Raw genomic sequence first — 22,449 nt, forward strand, 5'->3', positions numbered from 1 at the left:
ATAAATGTTGTTTAAATTTTTAAATAAAGTGTGCATAAAATGTTTATAAGCCAAATCACAACGCAATACTATGAAAAATAAACAACTATTTGTTTAAAATTAATATTTTGATGATAAGCGTCATCCTCAGAATTTTATACATTTTTTTTCTTTTCTCGTTAAAATGGTAAATTGAAGTATTAGTAAAGAGTCTGCATGTTGTTTGTCTGCTGGAAGAATATGCTTGCCGCACATGATATGAAAGTCAGAGTTGTGTTTTCCGTGATATAAGTATTGTTTAAATAAAATATGTTCATAAGCCAAAATACAATAAAATACTATGAAAAATTTGTTCATTTTTCATAGATTTGTGTTGTAATTTAGCATATAAACATATTTCATACATATTTTATTTTAGCATTTAAACGCTTATGTCATGGAAAACACAACTCTGAATTTCATAGCACGTGTGCTAAGCATATTGTTCTGACATTTGAAAATAACATGTGAACTCCTTACTAATATTTTTTTTCTTCAATTTACCATAATGGCAAGAATAAAAAATATATATAAAATTCTGACGATGACATCTATTGTTGAAACATTAATTTTAAATAAATATTTGTTTTTCATAGTATTGCATTATAATTTGGTTTATAAATATATTTCATACATATTTTATTTTAATATATATATATATATATATATATATATATATATATATATATATTTTTGTTGTTCTGTTTAAATATTTTTTATAAAGGGGGAGCATTTTAATCCTAAATTTACTGGGTTTTGACTTAAATTGTATTTTGAATTAAATTTTATTCATTCTATACATTTCGGTAAGGTTAGTTGGGTTAACCAGTTCAACTTATACTTTATTTCATTTATTTTTTTTATTCTGTGTTTTATGAAACTTATGTGTATTTTATTTAAATTTAATTTTATTTATTTCCAGAGTCGGAGGGTTTCTAAACTTAACTACTTTAAAGGAGACAATTTTGCAAGTGTTAATCACACACATATGTACATGCAGTTAATATTTATTTGTATTTGGGCGTGTGGAACAAATTTTATTTGGTTTTTAGCTGGAAAAAAAGAACTCATAAGGAGTCAAAATTGAAACTTGGTAGTCATTCACAAGTCGACTTAATGTGTATCCTCTATCTATGTGCAAATATACATTGATATTATTAACTGTATTAATATGTAAAGTTTTGATATGCATCTATGCTTAGGTCAGATGGTAGCGAATATTGCTGGAGAGCTAAATGTTTTGGTTTCAATTCTAGCTAATGGCACCCAAGTCAATTTTTTTCATATACTTTTGAAATCACTGCTATATATATTGAATACAATATAATAATCAATAAAGAATTGGCTCTGTTAAAAAACGACCCCGGGTGTCTAACTGTCCCGTGGGGAGGCATCGTAAATAGGAACTGTCACTTGGACTTGATTACTACTGAGCACTAATTGTTGTGCAACAGGAACCTGTATAGATTCCGGACTTCAACAGGATTCACCTGAAGTAGGTCAAAGGTTACATCAGTCGGAACATTATGAAACTCCCATCAATGGCAATAATCTGAGTGATCCAAATGATGCATTCATTTTTAGTAAGAAATTTTGTTTTTTCTAACTCTTCAGGAAATTAGCCCAGTTTAATGATACTAAACAAATATTAGCAACGCAATTTTACCGTTCCAACAACTTCTGGAAGGCTCCATGGAAGTCCTCTTGTGTGAGCATGCCAATGACCCTCGTCACAATCTCTTTTATCATCTCAATTGTCTTATAACAACAGCCTCTAAGTTTTTCCTTAAGCTTAGGGAATAACCAAAAGCCACAGGGAGCAAAGTCTGGAATATAGGGAGGAAGGGGACTGTCTTGATACCTAGCAAATAATTGTGTGTACAGTTCCCACACTGACATCAAACTGTGCACTTGTCTCTATAGATACATGACGGTCCTTATCCATGAAATTCTTTATTTGGCCAATCAATCTGACTTCCTTACTCCTCCCACATCTCTCATCATCCCTCACAGACTCCCTGCTTTCCTTGAATCTCTTATACCTATCAAAAACTGCAAGATGGTCCAAAAGCAATCTGAAGCATTCCATACATTTCTGTGGCATTTTTTCAAGTTTAAAACTGAATTTAATTGCATATCGTTCTTCTAAAGTGTCCTCACATCTAGATTGCATTTTTGAAATTCACCAGCTGTGACGATCAGGATTTAGTAGCATGTATTCCAATTCCTGCATAAAAATTGATCAGTTATCTCATAAGATGTATAGCAATAACATACTGAATTTTGAAGAGTCTACAATAATTTTAAATGCCTGTACAAAAACGTCTGGAAATTTATTGAAGGCACCTGTATGCATGTGTATATGCATACAGGTGCCTTGAATAAGTTTCCAGACGTTTACATATATTTCACTAGGGCTATAACAACAGCATATTCTTTTCATTGTTTTGACTCTTGATTGTGTATCCGTTTATATCTTATATGCTTTTATATAGAACTAGCGGGGGTACCTGGCGTTGCCCGGGTGTTTGTAGATGTGTGTATAGGGGGGGGGGGGTAAGTAATAACTCTGTTTAAATATTATAAAAAAAAAAAAGAGACAGCGAAAAGCAGAAGAAAAAAAAAATGACATAAATAACCCTGTCGGATCAAACCTGCAATCTTAAGATTGCAACGCTGTGTGTGTAGGAGGGGGGGGGTAAACTAAAGAATAAGCGAAGTAATAACACTGTTTAAATTAAAAGAAAAAAAAACGTTGCCCGGGTGGTTAGACGTGTAAAAGAAAAAAAAAAAGTTTTGGTCAGGAGATAGAATTGGCTCTATAATAAATACAAAATTTGCATGAATTAAAATATCATATTTAAGCATATTTTATGACCAGGTAATGCTGGGTGGCTTGCTAGTTATTTTGATAAAGGATGAGTATTTTTATCCCAAGTTTATTGGGTTTCATTTTTAATTGATTTTATATTACACATATTTGTCAATTTTTTCCCCTTTTATTTTCTAGTTAAAGATGGAAAACTTTGTTGTACGAGTTATGTACTTTCCCCCTTGTGTTAAGTACTATCTTAAAAAAAAAATTTTTTTTTTAAATGTTGAAAGTGCTATCTTCAAAAAAAATTTTTTTTTAATGCTGAAAGTGCTATCTTCAAAAAAAAAAAAAAAAATTTTTTTCATATGTTGAAAGTGCTATCTTCAAAAAAAAGTTTTTTTTAAATGTTGAAAGTGCTATCTTAAAAAAAATAAAAAATAAAAATAAAAAATGTTGAAAGTACAATCTTAATAAAAAAATTTTTTTTTAAATATTAATGCAAACTGCTTCGACCATTTCTGAGACTGACTAGATTTTCCATTTCTCACGAATGCTGAAACCCTTTGCATACCCATTCATTACAAGTAGAAAGGTTTGGCTTGCATGTTTTACAATGAATTAGCCATTTTTGGATTATTTATTTGAAGCCAAAATGGTTCATTGCATCCAATTCATTGAACACAGGTGGTACTTTTGCTAAAAGATAAAAGTTGCAGATTCATACCTCTCCCCAACAATATTTGTGCGGAGATAAAGTGAAAACAATATTGGAACTCTGCACGTTCTGTTCATCGAAACGAATGCAAAAGATTTTTTTCTCATTTGCATATTACCATTAAAACAGATCATTTTTATTTCAATCAATAATATAGTCTTTCGAAATGCTGGATGCAGTAATAGAGCAATAAACAGAATCTATAAATGCTTACTATAACTATTTGTAAAATAGGTTATAAGAAATTAAGGTACTTACACAGCATGAGGCACATGTGAAAACCGCAGTTCTAAATAAGTTTTTTTCCACTGAAAGAATTTGGACACCAGGGTCAGAAAGTGGGATTGAGAAATCAGTGCTTCCCCCAAGCAGCCCTGTCAGCATTCTGCAATAAGGGCGCCTAAGGCAATTAGCAATAAACTAACCCCTTCTAAAAGAGAGAAGACAAAGCCTAGGAAGTTGGAATGCCTAGAATTGTACAGAACTAAACTCCTACTGCAAAATCAACAATGATCAGATCATTACGCAAATCTTCTAAGCTCTTGCTTTTAGGGGCTGATGATAAAAATCTCTGCGTGGTTCCAAATGAATTAATGAGAAAAATTTGATATACTTTCATATTAGGTAAAAATATCTACACCAAAAATTAGGAAAAATTATCAAGCAGAATTTTAATTAAAAATAAAAATTAATTTTAGCAGATTTTGACAATCTGTCATTGATAAGAGCGAAAATCCCCTAAAGGATAGGAAGATAAGTTTGTCATTTAACCAAATAATAAATGCCAGATCAGCAAAATTTGAAAACTCCTTTTAAATTAAAATTCTACTTAATTTTTCTTGAATTTTTGTGAGCATACATGTTTTTGTATGATACACAAGTATATCAAAGAGTTTTTACTTGAAAAACACTTTTCACTCGTGCTCCATACAGTATAATCATCTAAATTAATGTTTGGCGCCATTTCTTTGCAATAGTTGTGTGGCTATTAAAAGTAATTAAAAGTGATTTAATAAAAACAGGGCAAACTTAGCAAAAGCTTTCTAAAAATATTTTCAAGGGAGATAATTCAAATGAAAACTTAGTTTTTAAAATTGCTATAGATTTATATTAAAGACATGTATTGCTAATACTTAGAGTTAGATTAATAACCGTTTGATAATGGATAATGTCTTGCTTATTTAGAATAACTCCCAAAAATCATTATCTTGACTCGTAATAAAATCAGAAAAACTAGAATCTTTCACAGGATTAGGATCCACTTCCAAAGAATTTGGGGACAATTCAAACGGTTCCCCTATTAATTTTTGATAACGTGAGGGAGTCTGTAAAAAAACATTTGCATTTGAGGTAAAAGAAATGTGGCATGGAGACAAAGTCTGCATATCTTTTGCTGGCGGTGATGGCGTTTTGATGGATGACAACAAGGTGTTTAAGTTGGTGTGTGTAGGGGTTTGCGGAAGTAGAGACATATTTTGTGCAGTGGACGGGGAAGAAGCTACTTCCACATCGGAAGGAGAAGGAGATGAGTCCATGAGACTCATGTTTTTGTACACAAGCTGCTGTTTGCGTCTGTTCTTTCTGTTGGAAGAAAATTTCCGTCTTCGGATATTTTGTTCCAAAGACGGAGATTCTTGGAGTTTTGGTTTTGTGTCAGAGTCTTGTACTCCCATCGGATGTACCTGTTTATTTGAATGTTTCACTGTCAAGTCTTCCTTTTTAATAGAGGGCAGCAAAACAGAGTTGATAGGAGTTTGTTTAGTCTGGTCTGGGTTACCAATTTGGTTGGTAGCAAGAGAGGACGGACTGCGAATTTGGTTATGTGCTGGAACATCGTCACTCTTAATACCAATGTCAGATGATGCTGAAATCGGTGTAGATGTTAAGGGACATCGGGATGAAGTAGTAGATGGCATACACATTCGGCTTCCAGACCGGAACACTGGAGAACCTAAAATTGTCACAATCATATTAACATCATAGGCAACAAAAGCAATCAAGATAACAAACATCAACGGCAATTATGCATGCATGTGTGCACACGCACACACACAGGGTGAGCCAAACATAAGTGGACAATGTTGTAAACCTTCCTACCTATGGAAGTGGTACTCTTGTCATGATAGAGGCTTACTAGGGCCTCAATAAACTGGTCCTGGCTACCTATACTGTTAAAAGAAAAACAGATCAAGTTAAATTATATTCGTTTTAGTTGCTGAATATTGTAGAGATAGGCAGCCAGGACAATTATTGAGGCCAGATGGTTGACTCTTGTTGGCCTCTATCATGACAGGTCTGCCACTTCCACAGGTAGGAAGGTTTACAACATTGTCCACCTACTTTTGACTCACTGTGTGTGTGTATTAGAATTACATTCAAGTAGACACACATAACATAATTATTACTGATAAAACATAACAATAATTTAATAATATCAAATAAAATACCAGCTTGCCTTTCAACAACTTAATTCCTTTCTGCACATCTATAGCAACAGATATACAATTTCTGGACTCCTAGCAAAAACATACAACAACAGAGTGTTTTACATATTTGTTTTTCTGAAGATGAGGTTTATCTCAATAATTCAAAGAACATAACACCATTAATAACATCTCGGTTCAACACATTTATTTTGTTTACCATGTCTCATATTCAACAGTTGCTTTTCTACAATACTGCAATTGTCATAAACCTCAACACACAATTTATATACAGGGTGACCCCAAAAAACCCAGGGGACATTCAATTGTTTTCCTGAGCATTTTACAGTCAACGGAGAAAAAAAGGCCAAAGACCGTAGTGTTTTGATGTGATGTTTTGAATATAATAAACTAGTTATGACCAAAGTTTCATTTCATTCGGACAAAACACTAAGAAACGGGGCCTAATTAGAGTTGGGCCCGTTTTTTTTGGTCACCTATATATATATATATATATATATATATATATATATTTTATTTAGTATCAATTTTTATTTAAACAATATTTGTATAAATGTTTTTATAAAATTAAATAAAAAATTGTACTAAAATACAGCAGTACTTGTTAATAAGCACAAGTTTTTTTTTTTGTTTTACATTAATACCATAATCTCATTGGATTACTAACAACCATACAAACACTGTATTTATTTATAAGTACAAAAAGTAATCGTATATTTTAAACATCAGCATCAAAATAGGATACCTCATATGTGTATCAGAGATTGAGATGGATTTCCCAAGATTAAGTTGCATGTTCAAAATCAGACCCAAATAGCAATTCATTAGACATATTTCTATTTGATTCAGGCAAGCCTATTTTTTAAATTAATTTCACCCATTATGTGTTTTTTGTTTTTCATAAAGTAATACACAAAATCATTTTTTGGTTTGTTATTAGAAAATGCAAAAGAAAATAAAAAAGATAAAGATGTAGGAGAACAAATTAAGAATGACACTGCTGAGTTACTCCCCTTAATTACATCCATTAAAAGGACAGAGAGAGATTCCAGTTCATCATGGCTGGACATAATTCCACATGACTCCTAATATGAAGCTCTGGCCTTTGCAGAGAGTCGTAAACTACCATGACTGACTGCATTTTATGAGTCAGGAGTAACAACTATGTATATTTTATTTTCTTCTTATGTTGTGTTACATGTCCATTTGTACGTGTCAAGAGTTAAATGTGTAAATTTGTATCTGGTTCAATTTCCTCTTCTTTGTTCTAAATAACAATATGCTTATATAAACAGTATATATGTGTGTATCTTTGCGTTCTTTCTTACAGCTTAATCAAATTAATGTGTGTAATTACTAACAAGTACATAGGCTTCTCGATTAAATCCCAAGTCTTTCTACAAGTATATATGTAAATTTATCAACGTTTCCTATATAATTTAATCAGATACATTACATGCTAAAATATACCTTGGCACTGGAATTGAGTTATGTTCGAAAACAAATTGTTTTAATTGTTCTAATTATCTGTAATTTATAATTAAATGAACAAGTCATCTCTCTCTTAGCCATTTATGTATTTCTCTTGCTTCTCATCATCGATATTAAGTTCATCTACCTAAATAGAATGAAATAAAAAAAATTGTGCAGAGGCAATTGTTTTTTTTTTAATTTAAAATCTTTTGTTATAAAATGTGGAATCATTTAGAGTTAAATCTATTTATTATTATCTAAGCTCAAGAAAACAGGTTTCAAATATGTAAATATAGATGCCATTTTGAAAAAAAAAATCAATGGATCACAGATATGTTTAGTATTAGGTTGGTGCAAAAATAATGTCATTTTTTACTTGAAGTTGAACATCAAAAAATGACATCATTTTTGCACCAACCTAATATATATAAAAGCACTGAGAAGAAAGATTATTTTTCGATAACTGTTTGTGCAAATGAAACAAAGAAAACTTCCAACTAGTGCTTCTATTTCCATGTATTCAAGTGCTTTCAGCTATTTTTTATCCATTCTCAAGAAATCAATAATTGAACAATAATATTATTACTTGATCTTATGTGTGTTTATGCATGTGTGTGTGTGCGTTTGTATGTCTGCTAGATCTTTTGTCATCAGCATCAGACCAGCATGAAACTGGTACCATCTTAAAGGGCAATGTCCTGGTTGCATAATACGTGAAAATTAGAAAAAAAATTCATTCTGTGGGGGTTAACTGGACCATTTTTTGGAAAGGGGTCCATTTTTCATATCATTTTTTCGCAAGTCAGACATACGTTTTAAACCAAAACTATGTTTAAAATGCTTATTTTGAAACATTATGTCGTCATAAGTACTCGTGGCCGTGTGGGCAAAAGCGTTTGCCCGTAAATTTTTGCCTTCTACTCCTCTTTTGTATTTCACATTTGAGCCCGGTCATTGTAGCTCATTTTTTTTTTTTTTTTTTTGGGGGGGGGGGGGGGAGTCGCATGAGCACTCCCTGCTATTTTGATTGAAAGAAAAGTCGTTTTGATTATGGGGAAGGAGGGGGGGGGCGGTCATTGCACAGGCAACGCAGGGCACCCACTCGCTAGTACCTAATAAAGCATGGTCTTAACGCTGCTATGTTGCATCTCCGTGCTTGTTTTACGAGTACTTCCATAGAATGTACTCCGATGAGCTAATTACACTTGTACCCAATCAGCGTAAATATTCCCGACAAACCCAACTAGCAGTAACATCACACTCCTTAACTTAAGAGGTCCACTCATGTGTCGGAAAAAACTTACTGCTCTAAGAGCTTATTTTCTCAGACTGGTTGCCTTTGGAATTCTTTCCTTGCTCTCCAAACTGTACCAACATGCAGAAATTTAAATGTAATGTAAACAAACATTTTGCAGCACAACTCCCCACTTGGAATGCCTCTATAATTATGTTCCCTAATCACAGTAGCTCATCACATTTCAGTGCCAATATATCCCTTTTGGGGGGGGGGGATAAAAATAAAAAAAAAAAATGTTATGTCTCTATTTCTTTGGAGAGAGCAGCTCAGATAGCAAGAAACTGTCAGTCACCATGGGCTGTTGAGTCTATGTCTGCAACATCTTGATTAACCCTTTTGATTCCAATGTTAACAAATCATATTGACACACTGCTTCTCAGACAAAGTGATTGACTCTGGTCAATATTAGAGAGGTGACCATTTGGAAATATGAGGCACTGTATATGAGGACAACATGACCTCCTCGCAAAAAACTTAAGTTTTCAAAATCAATTAGACTGGCCAGGATATACATGAGACTTAGGACTGCTTGTGAATTGAATATTTCCTAGAAGTTTCCTTCTTGGAAGGAAGGCAGTTTGACCTGCCCGAGGTGAATACTGCATCAAGACATTTAAAAATCAGTGATAGATGAAATTAATTTGTATGTAAGATGATTTACTTGTGTTCATTTTAAGTGTGATTGTGTAAAAAGAAAATCAAAAACAAACAAACATTGAACTGGCTTCCTCCAGAGGAGGAAGTTTCTACAAAAAATCAAATGTACAAGAGGTCCTCAGTCTGGTGAGGGGAGATGATGAAGTTATGTTTTTGCAGGAAAGTATTGACATCCTACATATAGCCTCTGGTAATCTCAAATGGTCACTCATCTGGTACTGACCATACTCAATTTTGCTTAACTTTGGATGCCATGGAAGAAAAAAAAAAAATTATAGTTTTTTTTTTTTTTTAATAAAAGAATTTTTTAAAAATTTCTTTTAAATCAAAAATGTTTTTTAAATAAAACACTTTTTTAATTAAAAAAAGAAAAAAAGAACTAGAAGAATATTTTTTTTCTATTTTATTAATATAAAATTAAAATAATGTATTTTTTAAATTCAAATTATAAAAAAATTTAATGTAAGCAGAAATTTTAAACTAAAAACTAAGCTGGACTGAATATAATGTCTAATCATTAAACATTGGTTAAAAGAGTTAAACAAAAATATTTGTATAGTTTGAAATTAATATTAAAAAATGTGGAAATTCTACTAATTATTTGATCTAAAAATAAAATAAACAGAAACTAGTTAAAACGTATCAATTAATATTTACCTGATGCCTTTTGATTTGACAATACCTGAGGGACGACTGACATGTTGTTCTGTATAGAGTTGCAGAAGTATTGCAAGGGCAATAAGACGTACGGCTGCCGATCAACACTTGGTCGAGGAAGAATAGGAAGAGGAGCTGAAATAATGGACAAAAGAAATAATCACAAGCATAGATTATTTTCCATACCGCTAGACTTGGAATTCCCTTCCAGGTCCCTGCTTCCCCAACTGTACTGACATGCAAAAGTTCAAGTGTAACATGAACCGACATCTTGCTGCCCAATTCCCTACATATCCCAGTGGCTCATGTCCTTGATAGTAGGCCTCTACACCAAAATGGCAATGTGCCTTGTTTGGGGTGAAAATGTAATTAAAAAAAAAAAAGAAGACTTTTTTTAAATAAAAAACATGCTGCTGATTCCTTTTTCATTCACCTACGTGCATGGATATAATTTTTAATAGTATGTACAAGAGCCAACAATATTTTTTTTTTATATTAATGGTTCCTTACCTCATCTTGAGTGGAGAGCTATTCTTGTAATAAAACAAGGAGACAAAAATTAATGGCAAAAGAAATAACTGTTGTAGCGAAGAGAAAATTACCCAATTGCAAATAATAAATTCTAGTTGTCCCAAACAAAAATTGGCAGCATCAATACAGTCAAAGAAGCTTTATATTGCAAAGAATTACAAATAAAGAATGGTAATATTAATCCAATCAGAATCGGCAGAGTATAGTTCCTTTCTGATGTGAAAACAAAAAGCTATGATTGAAAAATTCATAGATATTCAGTATATTATACAGGATGAAACAATAAAGTTGTTGCCCTAAAGAAAACAATACTATAGTTTTATTTTAAAACTTTTCTGAAAAAAATCAATTCAGGTAACTTGATTATGTAGTAGAGCTGACATCTATTCAATGTAACCGCCTTCAGCCTCAATCACCACCTCGATATGGGTCCGAAATTAGAAGCAAGCGTTTTCCACAAACGCCTGTGGGAGCTCAGCAAATAATCGGCGGATGACGGCGATCAGGCTGACATTGGTATTGTGGGAGGTTATGTTGGTGATGTTCTTGACGTATGACCTATTTGTTGTATGTTTAATATCCCCTATTTTATCAAGTGTTTGATACATTTCTACTGGTATAGAGTCTGGTCCAACAAACTTTCCTTTGTTCATTTCTTTGATGGCATTTTCAACTTCTGCCTAAGATCTGTGGGTTTTTTATTGGTTTAGTAATTTCTGACTGATTTCCTGTCATCATAAAAGAGGTCTTCAATATATTCTGCCCATCAGTATGGCTATGTTATCCATCAGGACATTCCCATCTTTTGATTCTATACAGCCGCTATGAAAAGATGATTCCTTGTTGTGCATGTACTTACTATCTATTATTTTTGTCCTCTCAATTCCATTACATTGCTCATTAAGCCTCTTTTCCTTCACCACACATCTTTATTTCTTAGTCTATGGATTTATACTTGGTCAGGTCATCCTTTGCTTTTCGTTTACTGTTCATTTTGTCAAGGATTCCTTGTGTTATCCATTTCTTGTGCTCTTTCTTTGGTTTTTAGAGATATGTTGTCTTCTATCACCTCCTTGATGCTATTCTTCAGCTTTTCCGATTGACATCTACATTAGTGACTGCCTCCAAGGCCAAAAATTTGTTAAGTGTCACTGAAAAAACTCCTTGATAAAATCGGCATTAATAAGTTATCTGTTCTTCTCAAAAGCATTTATGAAAGATGACGGCAGAGATGCTTATCTCCACATTCATCACACTCCCCAAGAAACCTGGAACAACCGACTGTCAATGTCACAGAACGATTAGTCTGATGAGCCATACATTGAAACTCCTACTGAAAATACTAATGGTAAGATTGCGACACAAAATACAATGTGAAATATCAGAAGTGCAATTTGAAATTGTCGCAAACAAGGGAACAACAAATGCCACATTCACAATGATGATGCTGACAGAAAGATGTATAGAGATGCAGAAAGATGTATAGAGATGCAGAAAGATGTATAGAGATGCAGAAAGATGTATAGAGATGCAGAAAGATGTATAGAGATGCAGAAAGATGTATAGAGATGCAGAAAAATGTATAGAGATGCAGAAAAATGTATAGAGATGCAGAAAAATGTATAGAGATGGAGAAAGATGTATAGAGATGGAGAAAGATGTATAGAGATGGAGAAAGATGTATAGAGATGCAGAAAGATGTATAGAGATGCAGAAAGATAGAGATGCAGAAAGATGTATAGAGATGCAGAAAGATGTATAGAGATGCAGAAAGATGTATAGAGATGCAGAAAGACCTCTGCCCAAGTTTTATCGATTTCTCAAAAGCCTACTCAAAATGCTAAATAAACCAGACATTGATGAGAAAGACCTTAGAATTCAGACTTCTATTGGAGAAAAAAGGTGACAGTTAGAATAGATGGAGAGCACAGTGAGGAAACATTAATAAGAGGAGTCCACCAAGGGTTTAGGGTTCTACCACCAGATTTATTCAACCTCTGTAGCAAAAATATACAGACAGAAATTGAGGACATCTAAAGTATAAGTTTGGGTGGACACAACATTAACCATCTTAGGTATGCAGACGACACTGTATTAATAGCAGAATCTGAAGAGACCCTCCAACACATGTTGGATACTGTGGTAGAAGCAGATGAAAGTAAAGGAATTGCTTTAAACATCTCAAAAATGGTAAGCATGAAAGAATCCAAGAACACCCAAGCTCCAACATGCAAGCTACAATGTCGCAATGTACCATTTAAACAAGTTGATAAATTCAAATATCTAGGATACTGAATCACATCTGATGGTACACGACTGAAATACAAAGTTGCATAGCCGCAACCAAAGTCACCTTCAAGAGATTATCATCAATCATGATTAACAGAAACATTAAAATAGACACCAAATTCAGAATACTCCGGATGTATGTATGGTCTGTTCTTTTATACAGTTGTGAGTACTGGACAATCACCAACAGCCCGAGGAAGAGATTAGAGGAAACTGAAACTTGGCTCCTGAGGAGAATTTTGAAGATATCCTGGACAGAAAAGAAAACAAATCAGGAGGTATTAGAAATGGCAAACACAGGAAGGTCTCTGATAAGAACAGTACGCAAAAGACAAATGAAATTCATGTTTACAGAAAAAGCGGAATAGAACAGATTAGCTTGACAGGAAAGATCATGGGGAGAAGAAGCAGAGGATGACAGCGAGAATAATAAATTGACAGTGAATACCTGGCCAACATCAAAAATGATGAGCAACAATAAATTCATGAATGCCTCGAGAGAGAGAGATGAAGGGCCATAGCTATCAATGCCTGTATCAGGCAGGATACCACTTGTTGTTAATATCTTCTAGACACAAGCACATAACATTGGAGACCACATCTTTTCATATTAAAGACCAATGGGCACTCATCTATAAAAAATTATAATAATCACCCTGTAACAAATATATATATATAGAGAGAGAGCAAGAGAGTTTGTTTGTTTGTTTGTTTGTTTGTTCTGTTTTACAGCATATCAACCACTTTGGGGTCATTTAATGCCGAAAGGTTCGTTATGTTGTGTTAAATATTGGTTTGTTCTTCTTAAGGTTTTTTTTTTTGGTTTTTTTTTGGGGGGGGGGTCTTTCCTTATATTTTTGAGTATATTTTAGTTTCTTTCAGAAAATTGATAATTTTTTGGGGATCAATCTTGTTTAATATTGTTTTCAGATTTTTTTCTTGGTAATACTTTGTTCGGATTTGTTCAAGGTCAATGCAGTTTGTCAGTATATGGTGTATTGTGTAGGGTTCTTGACACGTTATACAGTTTGGTGTCTCCTCCCCTTTTAGTAAATATGAGTGAGTGATGTGAGTGTGACCTATTCGCAGTCTGGTCATTACTACCTCTTCCTTTCTTGTTAACTTTTTGGTGTCTCTTGTTCCAATATTTGGTGTTATTTGGAATAATTTGTTTTTGGTGCATGAGCTCCAGTTTTCTTGCCATTTTCTCTTCAAATATGTGTTTATTTTAGTCTTTAGGTCTGTATAGGGGATTTTTCCACTTATGTGGTTTTGTTGCAGAGTTTCCTTTGCTGCCTTATCTGCTTGTTCATTCATGTATATGCCGATATGGCTTGGTATCCAGCAAAAGATAATGTTTTTTTTCATGGTTATGGCATCTATTTTGTTTAGCAATTTTGTAATAAGTGGGTTTGTCATTTTTTTTTCTTTTAGAGATATGAGTATTGAAAGTGAGTCAGTAAATATGATATATTTTTGATGGTCATCATTGGTTATTATATTCAGTGCCAAATCTATGGCTGTTGCTTCTGCGCTGAAAATAGAAGATTCGTTTGGGAGCCTTTTCTTTAGTTTTATTTTTTTGTGGATGGCTGCGCATCCTACTTTATCTCCATCTTTTGATCCGTCAGTGTAAATTTGTGTATATTCTTTGTATGTATTCTGGATGATAAGTAGTTCTTCATGGAAGGTTGATGGGTGGGTTTTCGTTTTGGGATATTTATTTAATTTTAATATTATGTGTGGTTGTTTGATCATCCAGGGTGGAGTTTTTGATTTGTTATATTTATGTATTTTTGTAATGTCCATTTGGGCTTCTGTGAGAAGGTTTTTTATCCGGAGGCTGTAGGGCTTGATATTTTCTTTCTTGTTGAAGAGATGTGTGTATTGTGGGTGGAGGGTACATTGATATGCAGGATTTGTTGGACATGATACCAGCTTTAGGTAATATTGTAGCGCTAACTTCTGTCGTCTTAGAATCAGTGGAGGCTCGTGGGCCTCTATATAGAGGCTTTCTACTGGAGAGGTTCTAAATGCTCCCAAGGCTAATCTTAATCCTTGATGATGGATTGTATTTAGTTCTTTTATGTAGGACTTCCTTGCTGCTCCATAGATGAAGCATCCATAGTCCATTTTAGATCTGATTAGAGTTTGGTATAATTTCAATAATGTGACTTTGTCTGCACCCCAATCGGTGTGTGCTAGGACTTTGATCAATTGCATTGTCTTTTGGCATTTTGCTTTTAAATATTTTATATGCGGTATAAAGTTCAATTTTTTATCGAATATAATACCTAAATATTTATGTTGGTCGGTGAGTGGGATGTTCTTGTTATCCATTTTCAGGTTGGGGTCGTGGTGGAATTTTCGTAATTTGCAAAAGTGGATGCATTTAGTTTTTTCCTCTGAGAATGTAAATCCATTTTCTATGGCCCATTTGTTTATTTTATTCAGACAGAGTTGTAGTTTGCGTTCGGCTGTTTGTATATATTTAGATTGGTAGTATATAAGTAGGTCGTCCACGTATAGGGCGTTTTCAATTCCTGGGTCTATGTTTTTTATGATATTGTTTATTTTAATGTTGAAGAGGGTGACAGACAGGATACTGCCTTGGGGGACCCCCATTTCTTGATCTTTTTGGACTGAATAAGTGTTGTCCATCCGTACTTGGAAGTTTCTATTTGTTAAGAAATTTCTGATAATTTCTGGCATTCTACCCTCAAGTCCTAGTTCATACAGGCCTTTTTGGATTCCGTATTTCCAAGCGGTGTCATACGCCTTTTGCATGTCAAAAAAAATTGCTATTAGATGTTCTTTTTTTGCAAATGCTTCTCTTATGCGTGTTTCCAGTTTTATTAAGTGATCGGTGGGGCTTCTATTTTTCCTGAAACCCGACTGGCTTTCTGTAATTAGATTTTTGCTTTCCAAGTACCAATTTAACCTTTCGTTAATCATTCTCTCAAAAGTTTTGCACAAACAACTAGTTAGTGCAATGGGTCGGTAGTTTGTTGGGTTTGTATGGTCTTTTTTTGGTTTGGGTATTGGGATTACTGTTGCCTGCTTCCAGTTTTTTGGAATGTTGTTAGTTATCCATATCTCATTGTAAATTTGTAATAAGTAGTCTAGTGATGGTTTTGGTAGTTTTTTGAGGAATTGATAATGGATCTCGTCGGGGCCGACTGCTGTATCGGGAGATTTGTTTATTGCCTCCTCTAGTTCTGCACTGTTGAATAATTGATTGTAGTTTTCTTAATTTTTTGATTTGAAGTTTATTTTTATTTTTTCTTCATTTTTCTTTATAGCTTGGAATTTTTTATTTTGGTTTTTTGATGATGAGTTCATTGAGAATTGTTCTGCTAATTTATTTGCGATATTTTGTTTGTCGGTAATCTTTGTGTTGTCGCATATAAGGTGTTTAATAGGGTTCTTTGTATTTTTTCCTGCTATTTTTCTGACCATCTCCCATACTTTTTTGGGTTTTGTGTTTTGATTAATTTTTGTTACATAGTCTTTCCACGAGTTCCGTTTTGATTCTTTGATAGTTTTCCGTGCTTTGGCTTTGCTGTTTTTATAGGTGTCCAAATTTTCTTTCGTTGGACTGTTTTTGAATTCCCTTAGGTTTGCACGTCTGGCTCTTATAGCTTCTTTGCATTCTTTATTGTACCAGGGTTTGTTATATTTTGTAGTAGTGGAACTTTTTGGTATGTTCTCCTCGGCTATTGTGAGTAGGGTGTTGCTGAAATATGTGATGTGTTCTAAGTTAGGATTCGCTTCAGGTATTAATCTGTATTGACATGTATTTTGGAAATTTTCCCAATTTGCCTTTTGTAAATTCCAGCGGGGTGTTTTGTCTTCTGGTTTGGGATTCTCGTTTTCTATTATGATTGGGAAGTGGTCACTTCCGCATGCATCCTTATGTGTTCTCCAGCTATAATCCATGTATATAGTTGGGTCACATAGTGTTATATCGATTGCTGATAGGGTTCCCGTTGGTGGGTGCATATATGTATTCTCTTTGTTGTTGAGTAGGCATAGATCATTTTGGTTAATTATTTTTTCTATGGTTTGGCCTCTTTTGTTGTTTTTTTTACTGCCCCACCATATATTGTGACTATTGAAGTCTCCCAACAGTAGAAAAGGTTTAGGTAGTTGTTTGATTATATTGTTTAATTCTGTTTCGTTTATTGTTTCATTTGGTGGTATATAGAGTGAACACAGGGTTACTGTTTTGTGTAGTGTTGCAGTTATTGCAACAGCTTGCATATTTGTTTTTAAGTTCACTTTGCTGTGTGGAATGTTTTCGTTTATCAGTATTGATGATCCACCGGTGGCTTTGCATGATAATTTGTTTATGTGGTTGTATATTGAGTAGTGTTTTATGTTAATTTTGTCATTTTCTTTTAAGTGTGTTTCCTGTAGGCAAATTATTGCAGGACATAAGGATTTGATAAGTATTTGCATTTCTTCGATATTAATTTTTAATCCTCTTATGTTCCACTGTAGGATTTTGTTAGTCATGGTTTATATTTTCTTTTGGTTTTGGACTGTTGGTGTTTATGTCTACGTCCATAGTTTCGATGTTAGTTTGGGTGTTTCGGGTTTCAGATCGCGAATGGGGTCGCGGTGGGTGATGAAATCCTGATCTAGAGGATGAGCGGGATCTGTTTATTTTGCTTTTATTGGTATCTATCTTGTGGGGTTCTTTTGGGGTCTGTTTATTTTTCTTAATTTTTTCTGTCGTAAGGTTTGTTTCTAGGGATGTTGTTGTTTGGAGTTTAATAGGTTTTTGTGGTAGAGTTTTAATTTGGGGACTTTGTTTTATTTCGGTTATATTCTTTAAAAAATCTTTACTTTCTGTGATGGTTTGTTTCATAGTTTTTTTGAAGTCTTCTATTAGTTCTCTCATTTCATTGAGTAATTTCGTGAATATTTCAATTTGGATGTTTGAAGGATTTGTTTTTGTTGTATTATTTGGTTCAAAGTTAGGCTGTGTATTTCTTTTTGTTATCTCAGAGTATTTTGTGTTTTCTGCTAGTTTACGGGCTTCTTGAAAGCTTATGTTTTTGGTGTATTTTATTCTGAGAGTTTCTTTTTCTTTTTTCCATTTTTCGCATTCTTTTGAGTTTGCGCTATGATTTTGATGGCAATTGACGCATTTTGGTGCATTTTGACAATCAATATGTGTTTCTTTGTCTCCGCATCTCATGCAAGTTGGTGGTTGTGTACATCGATCTTTATGGTGCCCGTATCGATGACAATTGTGACACCTGAATGGGCTTGGTATATAAATTTCAGTATTTATTTTTTCATATCCTATTTTTATGTTGTTAGGTATTTGAGGAGTATCAAATGTTAATATGTAAGTGTTTGTGTCTATGATTTCGCCGGATCTTGTTTTTGTCTGAATTCTTTTGATATCAATGACGTTTTGATTTTTAAGATTATTTTTTGCTTCTTCTAAGGGGCACAGGGCTAATTCGGGGCACCTGATTACACCTTTGCTAGTGTTCAATGTTCTATGGGGGTAGGTTTTTATTTTTCGATTATCAAAAAGTTTCCATTTTTTAATTTCGATTGCTTGTTTCTGGTTTGTTATTTCGATTAACAGTGTGCCATTTTTTTGCTTTTTTACAGTTTTTGGTTTGATTCCTTTTGATAGTATCCTTTCTATTTTGAAAGGAGACATTTTTGTTATTTGTTCTCCTTCAATTGTTTCTATTACAAAAAATCTCGGGAAGGTTTGTTTGTTTATTTCAGTTTCTGAATCTGAGCTGGTTAGATCAGAAACTTCTGAATGACTTCTTTTTTGAGGCTTATAGTGGGCCATTTTTGTAGTTCGTAATTTTTCTTCTCTAGTGCTCCCCACCCACCTCGGAGTCCTATATGGGAGGTGTTGGGGGGGGGGGAACCCATTCGCCCCAACAGCAACAGGGATACACGGGAGGTATACTCGTCTCGTTGGTAGACCTAAGCACCTGTAGTTCGTCCATTTTTACTAAAAAATTTTTCAAAAGCCTCTTTTTAGTAAGAATATTTGTTTTTCAGCCATGAAAAGTCCATTTGTCTAGCGAGTCGATTGACCCATGAGCCACCGCTTTCTAAATCTGTTTATTGTAAAAAGGTGGAGAGTACGAGTGGATTTTCTTGTTATGTTAGTCAGGTTTAGAGCTTGACGTGACCAGCCGATTGATTGGATCGGGCCCGTCCAACCACCCGTCTGGCCCAGTACGAGGCCAAAGTGGAGTGTTGCCACTGATACCTTTGTTTTCCCTAGGTATCAATTACTCAGCCACCAGGATCCCTTTCCTAGGCATTACGGGTCGCCACTCACGGCCAACAGGTGGCTCCATTGAGAGGTTTTTACTCTCTGCAGGAGGGTAGTCGGTGTATTCTTATGCCCCACCGACGGGGTTGAGTAGTAAGGATAGAAAAAGAAAAGAGTGGAAGGGGGGGAATGGGGGCTGTTGTTTTTGTTTTTATTTTTGCAGAACATAATTAAGTTTTACAAAAGGTGAAATAGAAAACAAAAACAGAAAATCGATGTAGGTGCTTTTCGTCTCAGGAAGCCAGTAGACAGCCTGATCTGGTAGCACCAGAGAGAGCAAGAGAGAAACAAAGAGAGAGAGAAATAAAATGGAGTCAAGTGGGGGGGGGGAAGCAAATAAGAACAAAACTTTAGTGATTTGCTCTATGCTTTCAAAAGAAATAAAGGTGGAATTTTGCTAAAAATTCGAGAATTTTCAACCCATAAATTTATTTTCTCTTTGATGACTAATTTCAGCAAATTTAGTTCGTTTTTCCTCTTCCAAATTTCCCAATTTTTGAGGCCATGCTTCACACTCTTTTCCTACGCTTGCATTGAAGTCTCTGAGCAAGATGAGTTTGTCATCAGCAGAAATCTCAGAGAGGATGCTGTTCAATGAATGATAAACTAGCTCTTTGACTTCATTGTCGCTAATCATTGTTGATGTATAGGCTGAGGTCAGTATCAGGTATCTTTAACTAATGTGAATCCTTAATACTATCAGATGGTGTTTGTTCTGTAAAGTTTGGAGAATTATGGATCAGAGCACCGGAACTCTGCGCAAGGAGGACGTTTTTTCCTTGATCACGTTTTTATTCCATACACACACACGTATCTTGCTGACAGAGATTTTCTTTTCAAACATGAGCAAAAAGACTCATTTTCTTAGAGTTTGGCCATTTATGTTCTGCCGCTCTTCTTTCATGGCCGTGACTTATCAAGACCTTGTGAATGAGCATTTGTTTAGTCCACCTTTACTAAATTGGAGCAAGCAGTGCATCTCTGAACAGAACTGCCTGATCATCAGAACAGCTGCCTTGCAACGCTGTCATTTTTCAGCATGAACACAACCATCACACCCCGACTAGCTGTGTGAAGAGATCAAGCTATGGCTTCCAGTTGATCAAACCTGCCGGTACTTCTTCACTCGATCACCACTGGTTTTTCCAACTCCTGTCATTGTAGAAGCAGGCAGCTTGACCAGTACTGTCAGCAACCTCCCCATTGGAAACAAAAGTGCAGAGCCAAGGACAAACTAAGACAATTTGCACAAATATTGCCAATCATATCTAATGGCTGAAATGAACCTGGATCAAATTCCACAATACCCTTTGTCAACCACATTGGCACTATGGTGCTGACTCATCTGCTGACTAGCTGTTAGGATTTGCATCATTGGCCAGACTGGGGCAGGTACAGATAGTGAAACGCCAGTCTACCATTGGCATCGGTTACCCAGAGGAGAAAGCCTTATGCTACACCTTACCCAAGAGCAACTCAACACAGCAACGATTAAGAGGTAGTGACATTCTTCTCAAAACACTGATATTCTCACACCAGGGTTTCACTCCCGGATGTAGTTTATGGTCATACTCAGGACATTGCAGCACATAAGAATAGCTAATTCCTGCAAAGTAATATCCTTACACTGCATCACCTAACACTGCATAAAAGTAATATGGTAGAAATTTTCTTAGGTTCATTTTCTTTGTATTAAACCATCTGTCTGCTGACTTCATGTTTATCACAACATAAATCAGTAATTACATGGCTGATAAAGTTACATTCTCAAATCACAAAAATACAAACATTCATATTCTTCTTTCCGATGAGTCTGTTCTAATATACATAATAAAACGTTCTCTACACTTCTTTGTTTCAAACTCATAATAAATATTACACACTAGGCGGGGGGGGGGGGAAGCTTTACCCGGTAGTAAAATATGTTTAAATATGATATCTTAATTAGTTCAGATTTCATATATATTATTACAGATTTGCGATTTTGAAAGTTGAAAAAAAAAAAAAGTACTTGGGTGCCATCAGCTAGAATCGAAACCGAAACCAAAACTGTAACATTCAAAGCTGGTGACGTTACCACTGTACCAACGTGACATGCATTAAAAATAAACTAAGATGAATGTACAAAATGCATAACGATTTTTTTCAATTTTACCCCTTATTTCACCCCTTAAAAACTATTTTAACCAGCTAAAGACCCATAAATGGTCCATAAAAAATTTAATCATTTGAGACCCCTAGCACCGCTCTGCAACTTTCAGTTTCAGAAGAAATAGAGTTTGAAAATAAGGAGACAGACATAATGAGTTATAACTTTCATTTGTAATGCATGTTAATGTTTTGGTAAGTGTCATGAATGCAGTACAGATACCACATGTTAACTATTACTAAACAAAGGAGAAAATAATGCTTGGGAGCATTGCCTAGTGACAACAAAATGAACACTATCCTCCCCTCCCCTTTGCCTAAACAAAATCCCTAGAGGCCTCCAGAGCATTTTTAAAAGCAACATAATCATGCTTCATTCTCCCACCACCACCGTGATGTCATTTCTGGAAGCTCTGCAGTTTTTTCCACATGTATACAAAAATACACTGTTTTATTATAAATTTATTACATAACATCGAAAATCCAGGAAAAAAAAAAAAAAAAAGACCCCGCTCAACAGAAACTGGCTAGTTAACCGTCACAGAACACCAACAATTAATTAATCAATTTACATAATTTTTGGACTATGAAATCTTTGTTCCACATCGAGTATGTACAACACAAAAATTTCTCCATATTTTTGTTTTTTGTTTGGTGGTAGTAGCGGCTGTTGTTGTTGGTGGTCTGTACCGATCACACACTGGCTGGTGATAACTAACTTATTTAAAACAATTGTTTATTAGGATTTTTGGAATATTCCATTTTCATCCCAAGGGAATTCAGCATTATAACTCTCAGGACGATTTGGAATATTCCATTTTCACTGTAAGGGATGTTCAGGATGATAATGGTTGAAGATAATAAGCGTATTAATATAAAATAATAGAACAATACAATGTGACTATAAACTCACCTTTCTTTTTTAATTTAACTTTTCGTCGAGCACGGGAATAATTTGTCGAACGCTGTGGACTTGAGTTCCCAACTGGAGATTCATTGACCGCATCTGAAGTATGCATCTTAGAGGGAGATGAATTGGAATTTGAAAGCTTGTTTCTACATTTAACTCCTGGAAAAAGA

The 22,449-nt window shown here is 34.4% G+C and overlaps 1 protein-coding gene across 1 annotated transcript in view; it reads right to left on the reverse strand.

The window, feature by feature from the left end:
* Positions 1 to 694: 694 nt before the first annotated feature.
* Positions 695 to 22,449, reverse strand: part of LOC145292870 (uncharacterized) — an 81,399-nt gene continuing 59,644 nt past the window's right edge. The window contains exons 6-8 of the mRNA XM_080138982.1: positions 22,283 to 22,438; positions 10,077 to 10,211; positions 695 to 5,499 (exon numbers count right to left, since the gene is read on the reverse strand). Of these exons, the coding sequence (XP_079995108.1) occupies positions 4,730 to 5,499; positions 10,077 to 10,211; positions 22,283 to 22,438 (1,061 nt within the window). The 3' untranslated portion in view covers positions 695 to 4,729. The remainder of the gene's footprint in view (positions 5,500 to 10,076; positions 10,212 to 22,282; positions 22,439 to 22,449) is intronic.

The sequence above is a fragment of the Euprymna scolopes genome, chromosome 14, assembly GCF_053919585.1.
Source record: "Euprymna scolopes isolate OS-2025 chromosome 14, ASM5391958v1, whole genome shotgun sequence".
NCBI lineage: Eukaryota > Metazoa > Mollusca > Cephalopoda > Sepiida > Sepiolidae > Euprymna > Euprymna scolopes.